We start from the raw sequence: 12795 nt of genomic DNA, 5'->3' as shown, positions 1-12795 counted from the left end.
TCAGGAAGCCTACATCCACGAACCACACCAAGTCCACACCCAGATGCACACACACCTGACTTCACCCCACATCTCACAGAGTCCGCACCGTGCAGGAGCAAGCACAAAGGCACTGCGGTGACGCACAGGCCCAGAAGTCATCCCAGAATTGGGGGAGGCGGCTAAGAAAGTACTTACTGATCGTCATCGACTCTGGCACCGAGGCAGGCGGTAACAGGCTGCTCAGAGGACTTCCCGGGCCTGGAGGACTGGCTTCCACACTGGAGAGAGGCAGGCAGAAGGGAGTTACTCCCGGCCACTCAACACCACAACCCCACCATTCAAACCCTCGCAGGCGCTAAGTTTACTCAGGGTCACCTACCAGAGGGAACAGAAGGCAGCCCTTGGAAAAGACAGTCGATCCTCATTATTTGCCGATTCCATATTTACAAATTCACCAACTCACCCAGGTCCATTTGTAACTCCAAAATCAGTGCTCGTGCACTCTCATGGCCACTAGTAAACACGTGCAGCATGGCAAAAACTGAGTCACTGAATGCACAAGCATGGCTGACATCAAACAAGGTGAGCGGTGCCTCTTCTGCCAACTATCATACTGCACCCGTGTCCTTTTGTGGGCTACTGGGCGCCACATTGCTCACATCCTCGTGCTTTGTGTTGGTGATTTTGCTGTCTAAAAAGGCCCCAAGCATAGAGCTCAAGTGCTGCCTGGTCTCTCTAAGCATGAGAAAGCTGTGATGCGCCTGATGGAGAAATCGTGTGTGAGGAGACCTGAGTCCAAGCGCGAGTTACAGTGCTGTCGGCTGTGGGTTCGCGGTTAAGGAATCAACCACAGGTGTGAAGTAAGGTGTCTGTAAACAAGGACAGACATCAAACCAAGTTCTGTGTTCACTGGCTGACAAAAACGTGAGCAGAGGCTCACGGGCCCCAGACCCTGTATGTCCCCTGGTCCCTGGTTCAGTCTTCACGCGACTTTATAGAACATATCTACCCCCAATAATGAGGGTCGATGGTGTATTTGCAACATGGAAAAATAACACTTAGCATCTTTCATGAAAACAGCAGGGCCACAACATGGTTACAACACACACACACACATGCAGGCACGTGTGCACATGCACACGCACACACACGAGACTAGGAGGAAAAGAACCAAAACGTCAACAGCGAAATGCACTTGGGGACTCAGAGTGACATTTTTTCATTTACTGCTGCATTTTCCAAATTCTCTAAAATAAACAGCAAAAAGGACTCCGAGTCCTGGATGGGTCTGCTGACACCAGTCCTTCCTGACCGTGCACTGACTGGCACAAGCATCCTGCAGCTGGTGTCATCTTCAAAGAGCCCAACCCCGTCTATTCAGGGCGAGACCGTAACTCTGCCCTTGCCAAGAAGTGTTCAGGGCAGTCAGCGGCTCCCACCCTAGAGCTCAAGCTGAAAATGCACACTCGAGACAGCCCTGGGACACCAAGCTGAAACCAGGAAGAGGACGGAGGAAAAAGCTAAGAGTGACAAGGCTTGTGCAGCAGTGAGACTGGAGTGTCCATCTTAGCTCTGCCACCAAACACCCAAGGACTCTGAGACACCTTTATTTGGAAAAAGCACTTAGTACTACAGGCCAGACTAAGACTTCACAAATGTATGGTGGCTAAGCGGCTTAGGTATTACAGAATATCAAAGCCGTTGAATACTATTATCAAATATTAACATGAAGCAAATAATGATAGAGGAGGGACCCAGACATGGCCCCAAAAGCAGAAAAAGTAAAGGTGGTAAGCAGCTGAAGTGTGATAAATAGTTTCTTGACAGTCTCTCATTCTCTGAGACCCTCGGCAACTTCACATTCTGGAACGTTAGGCTAACTCTGAACTGAAATGTGAGATAAGGCCTTGCATTTTAATCCTAGCAGGTGCCCTCCTAAACTTAAAAAAGAATAAAATGCAGAGTCGTGACTAGGACAATCCGGTCCCAGAGGCAACCTGGTCTCTGAACACTAACCTGTATCGTGGCCCAGGCTCCGGGAGAAGGTGGTCCTCTGGCCCGGTCCCGTTCTCCAGGCTTCCAAGGGGGGCATCTGTGCACAGAGCAATCGCAGGAGAAAGTCAGGCTTCTGTTTTCATTGCATTTTCTCCACGAGACAAAGACACAAGGCAGACGTGGGCTCATCTGCTAAGCAGTTGACTCAGAAATTCTCCCTCCTGTGTACACTGGATTTTAACCGGCTCCCCATTTCATTTTTCCGGCCATAATCTCAGATCTGGCGTCAGTCCCTAGTAGAAGGCCTTATGCTCTCACTTAGCCTTTCTGACCTTGAGCCACCTGGAACTACCCATGAAGTCTATCTTCAGAGCCAAGTCAGAATCAGGGGAGAATAAATCAGCCTTCTGCTGGACAAAACGGCTCCCGCCTGTAGCGGCCTGAGACCGACACTAGAGGGCAGCACGGTCCAAGCGCTGACGGCACCACCAGCCAAGACCAAGTGACGGCCCCTCTCTAAAAAGCTGCTTGCCCCGTGTTAAGTGGCACGTGGGGAAGGCGTATGGAAGAAGGCCACAGAGCATCTCCAGAAACAAGCACTCAAGATCTCCATAAATGTATCAGCTGCTGTTCAAGTCATTCTCTCTCCCACGGAAAAGTGCAAATCCGTGCCCCTTGGCTACATGGTGACACTCAAGCCAGTTATCACCCAGAACATCTGCTCCCTGGAGAAAATGCTGGCTTGTCCATGCCACTACACAACCAGGCCTGCGTCAGGGACCTGGGATGCGGGGGCGGCAGGAGCATGTCTCGTTGCCCTAAGCCAGCCCTCGCCACCTCCTGCGGGTTCTTCCTTCTGTTTATGCTGGTTTCGTCCTGCTCGAGATTCCCCAGCTCTTAAGGGCTTGAACTACGGGAACCCTAAGGGAAAAACGTTTTTGCACCTTTTCTTCTACCTTGCTGCCCCCACCAAGCTAGTCCACTCTCTCCTGCCTCTTTCAAGAAGTTCGAAGGGACAGGCTGGCCCCATTGCCAAGTGGTTAAGTTCGCGCGCTCTGCTGCAGGCGGCCCAGTGTTTCATTGGTTTGAATCCTGGGTGCGGACATGACACTGCTCATCAAGCCACACTGAGGCAGCGTCCCACATGCCACAACTAGAAGGACCCACAACGAAGAATATACAGCTATGTACCGGGGGACTTCGGGGAGAAAAAGGAAAAAAATCAAATATTAAAAAAAAAAGAAGAAGTTTGAAGGGAAACAAAGTGTCTTTTCTCTACCTCCCCTTCCTCGCTCCCTAGCATTGGGGTTAAAGGGTGCCCAACGGCCTGGGTTCAAATCCCTGCTCCCCAACTTTTACCTAGGCCCTTTGTGTCTCAGTTTCCTCATCTATGAAAAGGGATGACACTAGTGCCACCACGCAATATTTTAATAATGCCTGCCACACAATTACGTTGTAATACACGTACAACTCAGTGGGAACACTCGGTGGGTGGTGGCGGGCATCAAGTCACTCTATAACCGAGCCTGCCTACCACAGCTCTCATCCTCCCAGTCAACTGGAATCACTCTCTAAGGACCCCAAGGAACTCTTCCTGCCATCCCCCTCCTTGCCTTCTTGCAGCCATGACAAGGCTGAGCATGCCCCCTCCTCGGAGCTCTCCTCTCCCGGCTTCCTAACACTACTCTCAGGCCCTCCTTTTTCTGACTCCTGTGGGAAGGTGTCTCTGAGGCAGGGCTCATGGCCCTCTGTCCCCCTTGGCAAATCCAGGTAGGTCTTGGCTCAGCTCTCACCTCTGGGACAATGACAACTCTCAAGCCCTCCCCTCCGGCTAGGACCTCAATTTTGAATCCTAGTGTCACACTTCGAACTGCCTGTCAGAAAACTCTACTGGGATACCCTACGGGGCTACCTTCAAAACCTCTGCCCTCCGTCACCACTTCCCTCTGGGCCGTAACCTCAGAAGAGTGTGGCACCCACCCCCCTCCCACCGCAGAGCTGGGCCGTGTCCAAGACCTTCCAGTTCCATCTAGTTAGCTTCCCCCTTTGCTCACAGCCATTTCCGCTGCCCCTGGTTCAAAGGCTCAATGCTTTCTAAAGGGTCTTCCGCAGCAGAGCCCCTCAGCTCTGTCTCACCCTCTCTAATCCAACTCACACACTGCGGCCAGAAGCAGAGACGGGGATTCCAACACAAACCACAGAAATCCACAGCAGGAGGAAAGGCCAACCTTACCTACCGGCATCCCAGACACGACGGCTACTCGGCCCAAGGGGGTTTCCCGTCACAATGCACGACCACGATAGGCTGACAGCTGTAGTGGGCCTGAGGCACCGGGGCCACAGAGCAAATGCAGAGACACGGACTCTCACCCAGGCTCGAGGCCCCTCTCGATAATAGTACCACTATTATCTTAATTTTACAGATGAAGAAACGGACCTTGAGGATTTAAGTGACTTGTTCAACATCACCAGGTCAGCAGGCAAGGATTTGAACCGGCGTCTGCCCAATGGCACAGCTGAGCCCTCGCCCACTTCAGTCTCACTCAGTCACCTGAGATACTTGCTCTTCCCTCTACACATCCCTGGAGTTCATTTTTCCCAACTGCCAGGTGTCCATCCCTGCTGCATCAATCCACTCACCCCCTCAGCAAAGGCTTCCTGAGCCCCAGCCATCGGCCTGGCTCTGGCCAAGGTCAGAGTCACACTGGAATCGAGACGGACATTGTCCTGTCCTTATGGACCTCAAAGACTAGTAGAGGGGACAGGCGTCATCAAGCAATTAGCCACATACAAGATCACAAACTGAGGCCCAAGCAATGGAGACACATGAGGTTTACGACAGCGTGAAACATGAGGCCTGGCCTGTCTGGTCTTCCATGAGACAGCAACACTCAGGCTGCAACCCGAAGGGTGTGCACTGGTGTGGAAGGCAGGAGGAGCGTGTGGCTCGGTGTAAGGAAGAAGCAGCAGGCTGGTGTGGCTGGGGGCACTGAGCAAATGGGACAGGAGGAGATGCAGCTGCTGGGTGCGCTGGGGCCTGGATGGCCACTGAGGATTCTGGATTTTATCCTGAGTATGGTAAAAGGGTTTGGGGGATGCTGGCACAGAGCAGGAAGGCCACTGACTCAGTAAAGAAAACCATAAGCCCTAAAGCCTTACAACCCTCCAAAGTGAGGTGGGAACCACGCACAACGCAGAACCTGTGGCCACCACAGTATCTTGACATTTCACACTGTAAAGTTCCCGTCTGGGAGCCCAGCTCTAACATCACCAGATCAGAGCAGGGCTACCACAGAACCCCCCTCACCCACAACAAACAACTCCAAAGACCCAAGGGCAGGAGGAGGAGAAGTTACAGAACGTGACACCTGATAGGAAACAGCAGGGGCTGAGGGGCTGAGGTTTCAAAGGAACTGCAGCAGGGCCTCAGAAAGTGACTGCGCTGGCTAAGCCCCAACAGTAAACACAGCCCCTCCAAGAGGAGACGATCAATGCCAGCTTCACACGTGCAGTGCATAGAGAGGGGTGTTTTTCACCTCAGTTTAGCATTCTCAGTTGGAAAAAACTTTGGGGGCTCACTCTCCCTTGCAGCTTCGAAGAGATGCTGGTAAACGTGCTTTGCTCTGTTGTGTGTAATATACACGCCTGGAAGAATGACTGTATCTAATCCTCCATCTGCTGTCAGGGACTCATGTGACCCTGGGCTGGTGTCTCCCTTCTCAGTCCCTCCAGAAACCCAGAAATGCAGCCCAAAGCAGGGCCCCCCTAAACCACAGAGCTGCATCTTCCGAGGTTCAGAAGGATAATTCTGTGCTTGGGGTCCCCTCTCCGCCGCTTTCTCCCTCCCGAGACTTAGCTACGAAAACACCCATCCTTTCCCACCACGAGCCTCTCTCCTTTTTTATCCTCCTCCCTGCCTCTCCCTTTCTCTAAATACCAGCAAGGGCAGTGACTGCAGATGCACCAACGTTTTCAAAGATGCTGGAAAGGTCTCCCAAGGGAGGAGTGCTCTGTGTGCAAAGTCACCATTAAAGACACCAAATGGCCCGCAGGCCAGAATGCGAGAGAATATGCTAATATTGCTCAAGTAGGGGGCTGTCAATCAGAAGGGGTGCCAGTCAGAAATGGAAGGAAAGAAAATGACATGTTGGCAGCGTGCGCCCAGGGCTGCCGAGGGAAGGAACGCTCCGGCAGACAGGCCAGTCCCAGGAACACCTGGCCCACGTGCCTCCCATGGAAGTGGGGCAGCAGGCCAGGAGGAACCAGATGTAATTTGGCCTTCCACTCAGGTAGCGGGTTCCCCGGCTCTGATTCCAGTGTCTTCCCATGCAATGCTTCCGCCCCCAAAGAGTCTGCCCCTCAGGCTGTCACAAGCTTCCAAGGCTCCTGATAGCCTTGTTACTGTAGGAAATTAAAAAGTTGGCAGGCCAGCTCATACACAGCCTCTCTGGTGAGGATAATCCAGATAAGCTGGAGCTTGGGGTCCCATCAACAGTGATCACATGGAGCCTCTGGGTCTGTGAGGCTGAGAGCCAGAGGTGGGACTGTGGGAAATCTGCCAGCGGGATGTCTCCTCACGGGAATCCTGGAGCCTGGCCGGCAGCTACTTTCCCTGGAAACTCTGGTCTACAGAAGGCCCAGAGAGGTAGGAAGAATGCTGGCTTCTGTGACTAAACCCCAGTGTAAACAGCAATGCCCCAGAGCAGCCAGCCATCAGCCCCCGAGGTCTGATGGGTAGAGGAGCCCAGTGAAGAAATGCAGGAGCCGCTGGAAACAAAACAGACTGTACCTACTGGCCCAGCAACGATGCACGACCCAACAAACAAGTCCCTCAGTGGGGAGGGCAAGACAAGCAGAGCTGGATCGCGACCTGGAAGCCATGAACAGACACTGGAAACTCGCCAGTGGTCCTAGACACAGTTAGGACCACCTGCTGTCTGCAAAACCCCACCCTTGGCTGCTGGGACCCAGGATGGTGCCCTTGGAAAGAAGCTAGCCTGGCCTACAGACGCGAGCTAGGCCCACAGACTCTCCCTCTCTGCAGATTTCAACTGAGACCCAGAGAGAGGCTCCCGTAGCGAGGCAATGGTGATGCACCTCAGCCAAGTACAGGCCAAAAGGAGAGGGGGCGAGAAGGATGAGGGAGCAAAGGCAGACTAGAAGAGAGAAGAGATGGGGGGCAGAGCCCCATAAGGAAGCCTGGGGGCGCAGAATGAGAAAGACAGCAGGACCATCTCCGGATGGGGGTCTGGGGGTCATTTTTATCTTTGGTATACTACCCATCCATTCCAAGGCCCAGCGCCCAGGCCCATGACACCCACAAGATGTCCTATCCTGTCACTACTGCAACATTAGCAGTAAGCTTTCACGGGGCCCTAGCACATGTCTGGCACCTTTTCTGAGATTAACTCAGGGACTCATCAGCACAAATCTGAGAGGAGGGTGATGTAATGGCAACCACACCCTCTTCCCAGGCTGTGCTCACGAGTGGAAGAGTTAACCCAGTCGATCACTTTACAGTCCCGGACTCACATCAAGGGTCTGATAAGTGTTGGCTGTCGTTATCACCATCATCCACACTTTCCAGAAGAGCAGATCAGCCTGGCAGACAGAAGTCCCTCAGCCATGCATTCTCACTAGCCTCGATTTCCGCCGGGAACACTGTGGCTCAGAGAGGTGATCTGCCCAGCTCGTATCCGACCCCACTCTAGACTGCTGCCAATCAACGTCCCCGCCTTGCCCTGTGCTCCAGCTAGTTTAAGTTTCTGTTCCCCAGACAGTGACAAGAACAACAGTCTATCATCCGGTTCAGAATGTCAAGAGCTTCCTGAGCAGTGGGTGGGCCCCATCACAGCTTCCTACACCTGGCCTTACAAAGATGAGACGGATACCCACACTGGGGCCCGAGGTCTTGGTAGTGCTGTTGGGGCAGTGATGACGACCGAGCGCTTGACTGTGCCAGGCACTGTATCGGCTGTACTGCACAGCCACCCCTCTGGGTAAGCAGGGCTGATCCACACCTCCTCCCACACCCCCCACACCCCGTAGCCTGCTCTAGCTAAAGAAAACAACAACGAACCACACATGAGCGTGCTCAAGCACATGGAACAGGTCAGAAACGCTTACCCACTCCAAAGGCAGGTTTTATTTTTTTATTTTTTTTTTCCGTATTCATAGAATATTTATTTAATTTACAAATTTGCGTAAAACAGGTCTTTCGCAAACACCACGGCTCCCCAACCTTGCAGTGTACCTATTCCACAGATGGGAAAGCAGACAGAAAAATGACTTGCCAAGGCCACACAACAAGCCAGTGGCAGGAATGCAGGATGGAGCTGATGTTCATGGAGAATTTAGATCTGTGAGCCTGGGGTGGGAACATGGGCGTGTGAAACAGAGTCTTCATCCTGAATGTACGTCTCATTGAGGAGACAAACCTGCAAGATTCCAGGACAAGGTGGTCCAGCATGATAAGAACCAAATTAAGAGTTAACATTTATTGAGGCTAAGTATGTCAAAGGCAGGTTTTAAGCAAGCTCCTCCCTGACCTCCAAGCCCTTTGCTATAAAGGGTGCCAGGGCCTCTATCACTATGAATTCTGTGAACTTCTCTCTTCTGCTAAGAGGCAAAAATAATGGTCACCACCATTTTTGATACTATTTGTATCAGCTTGTACATGATCAAGTTCAACAAGTCACTGGCAAGAAAAAAGCAGGCTTGGGCTCCCGGTGACTTGCCAGCTGGTTCAGCCCGACCCCCACTCAGGGCAGAGCACCCAAACACGCAGGTTCAGCAAGAAGAGGAGCCAAACCCTCTGCCACTTCCAATCTCAACAAGCCCCTCCTGGCCTGAGCCCCATGTCTCCTGGCTCCCACTCCCACTTGCGCAGATGACCCAGATATGCCTGCAGGTTCTCTGAGCCAAAGCTCGTGCTGGAAGAAAAGAGGCATCACTCACCTGCGGGGCTGTAGGAGCCAACTCCACTGACCGGAAAGAGGACGTCGGTGTCACCATGCAGCACCTGCAGTGGAGCCCAGCTGTGCATCTTGGAAAGGCAGGTGCTCCCATCCACGGGCCTAAGGTGAGAGAACACAGCTGTGAGACAGGGCGAAGAGCCCCATGGGCTCAGACCACCACAAGCATCCGCTGGGCCTCCCACATTTCCTCTTGGGAACTAACCAGGCCACGATGGGCTGAAAATAGAAGGGGGCTGGGCTGGGAGTCAGAGCACGTGGTCCGGATGCAGCATTCAAGCGTTCATGCCTTCAACCAGTGTTTACTGAGCACCTACTATATGCCAGGCACTGTGTCACATATACTTGTGCTGCAAAAGAGCCAGCCAATAGTGTTTATCCTGCCCTCGTGGAGCTTACAGTCTGGTGGGGGACACAGACATGAATCAAATAATCCTGCAAGAAGGTGTAACGGCAGCTTAGATTCATGGAGCTGGTCAGGAAGATCGTGGAAGGCTTCCTTGGAGAAGAGAGGTTGGAGGTGAGAGCAAAAGGAAGCACAGGGGTCAGCGGCGGGGAGGGGAGGGACCAGAGGAAGGAGGGAGGGACGAGCATGTGCAAAGTGCTGCCGCAGGAGGAAGCAAGTGTTCCAGGTTCTGAAATGATGGCAGCCACGTGACTTTGGGCCGGTGTCCCTTCGCCTTGCTGGTTCTTAAACCCTCGTGAGGAAAAGGACAAAATCAGACCAGATCATGTCTGGGTCCCTTCCAAGAAAGGGGGTCAGCTCAAATATTAACCAGGCTCATATGATCTGTTACATTGTCACCTTCTCCACAAAGTACAAAACCAACCTGGACGATCTTTGTAACGCCAGATGGGTTCAGTTAAACCCGACGGAGAAAGGATTTGCCCACTGCAGCGTTTGCCTCTGCGCAATTAGGAAACACTAATAAATACCAGGATGTGTTTGTGTGGTACCTTAAAGTTTATAAAAATCACCTTGTAACTTAGTTGTAAAGCAGACCAAAGCTGATCATAATCACACCTACTTAATAGAAGAGGCAGGCGGAGAGGGAGAGAAGGGGACGGGGGGCGGGGAGAAAGAGGGAAGAGGGGAGAGAGAGGGAAAAACTCAACCAGAATACGTGACGTGTGCAAGCTCATCCTCTTGGACAGAACCACGGCTTGCAGGATCAGAGCCCAGGTCTTCCAAACCCAACTACGATGGGTCTCTGGCTGCTGCCCACCAGGTGACAGGATGTCTATAGCTTTTCTTTCGTTTAGGGTAGTGATCAACAAACTTTTTCTGTAAAGGACCAGAGTAAATATTTTAGGCTTTGTGGCCGTAAGTATCCTTCTTTGTTGGTTTCCCTTTTTAAACAACACTGTAGAAACGTAAGGCCCATTCGGGGTGTGGGGGCGGACTGGGCCTGCAGGCCAGCTGGCCGCCTCCGGTCTAGAGGCCTGTCGTGCAGAGGGTGTCCTCTCAGCCCTCTTCAGCGTTCAGTCGGACACCGGCACTGGGCACGGAACACAGCGGGAAATGGTCCTAATGGAGTCTAATCCTGCAGGTCCCACACACACTGACACTCTGGGACAGCAGACTGGGACACAGAAGAGGAAGTGCTCCCACCTGTGTGGCCAGCCGCAGAACCAAACTGGGGCCGAGCTCTGAGGTGAACTTGGCAGTGCCTCTAGAATCTGTCAAGAGCAGCCCTCCTGGGGCTCTGACCCAGCAGCTGGTGAGAAGGGGACTCCTGGAGACCCAGAGGTGGTCGGGGGTGCCCCCCAGGAGAAGGCGCCAAAACCTCTAGTCCTTTCCCCGGCCATCACGCTGGCTCCAGGAGGGGGGTTTCTGCTGTTGACAAGCAGAAATCTTGCCACTTCTCAGCAACATATGCAGAGTGCAAGGTGAAGCCAGGCCCTCAGCTGAGGTTTGGAACCCAAGTAAAAGCGGCCAGTGGGCCACGCCCTCAAAAATGAGTTGCCCTGAAGTGATTCCGGAGGCAGAGACCGACTGGGAATATAGTGCCACAGACGGCCTAAAAACAGAGTAACGGGGGTTGCTCTTCAGCAGGAAAGTCAGACACTTCTTTTAAAAGCTGGAAAATGCCAAAAGGAGGAAGGAAAAAAAAATACACCCAAAGCCACATTACCCAAAACATAGCTGAGTTAGACGCTATTTCTTTAGCGTCTTTTTTCTTTCCTTCTGCACCTACTTTCCTTTATGAGGTCGTAATGAGGCAGAATGTAGGATTTTATATTTTGCTCTTCTCACGGAACATGAAGTCATAAGTTCATCTTCACTCTGCTCAGATGCTCTTAAAAGTTGTTTACGATGTCTCAGGTCCTAACCGTTGAGATGTTAAGGTTTAAACTACGAGACAGTGCACTGTCAACCATTCCGCGGCAGGTGCACATTGAGGTCAGCGCCAGTGTTCCCCTTCTTTGAAGAAGGACTTTGGTGCCTAGACGCAGCAACTTTTCCTGAGACTGTGCTCAGGGTAGAATCCCAGCAGTGGGATTGCTACAGCGGGTGGGAAACACTCCCAGCTCTCTGAGGAGGTCCCTGGGCACCAGCCTGGCCACAGCATCCCTTTCTACCACGAGCCTGGAAGACACCAAGCCCTCCCCGCAGGGCGCGAACCCAGGGCTGCCTTTCCCCAGCTCTCCATTTAAGTCTTGGCAAATGTGACGGGCAAAGTATGGCGTCTGGTCTCACTCTGCCTTAGCTTAATCACCAGTAAGGTGCGACATTTCTCCATATGCTTGTAATTCTCTTTGAGTCGTGTTTTCATCCCACTTCCCCACTGGTGTCATAGGACACATATGAAGCGACAGAAAAACTCCTTTCTATAATAAAGATATTATCCCCTTAAAAAAAAAAAAAAGGAGCAAAGCCAACACTTATGAATATTGAGGCGGGAGGCACAAGATTTGTCCTCAGCCATCAAAGAAGTGGTTTAATTGCCAGCAAACAGAGGCATCAAGCCAACTTTTGGCCAACAGAGCATCTTAAAGACAATCGGAGCACTGGCTTTGCCAGAGGCGATGGCAATCCACAGTGTGCTGCTCCTGGCCTGCCACATTCCCCTCGCACACCTGGCTGTACTAAGAAACTGTTAAAGTTCTGGCCCCTCCAGGCTCCCAGACCTTTCACGCGAACATTAGGTTAGAATCAAAATGAAAGTATTACTCAGTAGGCCATCTCATCACTCCTCTGCTCTTTCCCCAAGACGCTCTGTGGAATGTTCGATCAAGAGCCCCACTTTCGGCCAGGGAGAGGCTGTCCATAATCTGCAGGAGGCATGATGGCCTCAAAGGGCCCGGGCCCCTGTAAAGGTCACCCTGCACTGTTTTGTGTTTACACATCACAATGCTGGCGGCTACCTTGGCTCAAATTGGCCTCCCCCTCCAGACTCCCCTCAATGGTACCAGTCTGCTAGGAAGAGAAATGACCGTGTTTGAGGCCAAAAAACCCATGGAGTGAATCAACTCAGAGATGTGCTCACCTAGAGACCTAGAATGCAGATGGTACTTCCTAAAATGCCCAGATTAAGAACTAAAGGCAGATGTGATGGTTAATTTTATGTGCCAACTTGGCTAGGCCACAGTAGCTAGTTGATCAAACATTATTCTAGATGTTTCTGTGAAGGTATTTTTTTTATGAGATTAACATTCAAATCAGTAGACTAAGTAAGAGAGATCACCTTCCATAATTTGGGTGGGCCTCATCCAATCAGTTGAAGGTCTGAATAGTAAAAGACTGAGGTTGCCCCAAAGAAGAAGAAATTCTTCCAGCAGACTGCCTTCGGACTCGAACTGCAATTCTTCCTGGGGTCTCCAGCCTGCTGGCCCACTCTGC

The 12795-nt window shown here is 52.1% G+C and overlaps 1 protein-coding gene across 7 annotated transcripts in view; it reads right to left on the bottom strand.

The window, feature by feature from the left end:
• The window catches only part of SNX29 (sorting nexin 29), a 505847-nt gene that overhangs the window by 426438 nt on the left and 66614 nt on the right, over positions 1-12795 (bottom strand). For all 7 annotated transcript variants that reach the window (XM_046665870.1, XM_046665874.1, XM_046665871.1 and 4 more), the window contains 3 exons: positions 8935-9053; positions 1999-2074; positions 178-260 (listed from right to left, as the gene is read on the bottom strand). In XM_046665870.1, the coding sequence (XP_046521826.1) occupies positions 178-260; positions 1999-2074; positions 8935-9053 (278 nt within the window). The remainder of the gene's footprint in view (positions 1-177; positions 261-1998; positions 2075-8934; positions 9054-12795) is intronic.

This window comes from Equus quagga, chromosome 7 (assembly GCF_021613505.1).
Source record: "Equus quagga isolate Etosha38 chromosome 7, UCLA_HA_Equagga_1.0, whole genome shotgun sequence".
NCBI classification, from domain to species: domain Eukaryota; kingdom Metazoa; phylum Chordata; class Mammalia; order Perissodactyla; family Equidae; genus Equus; species Equus quagga.
Note: the sequence above shows the minus strand (reverse complement) of the source record. Positions and strands in the feature narration are given on the sequence as shown.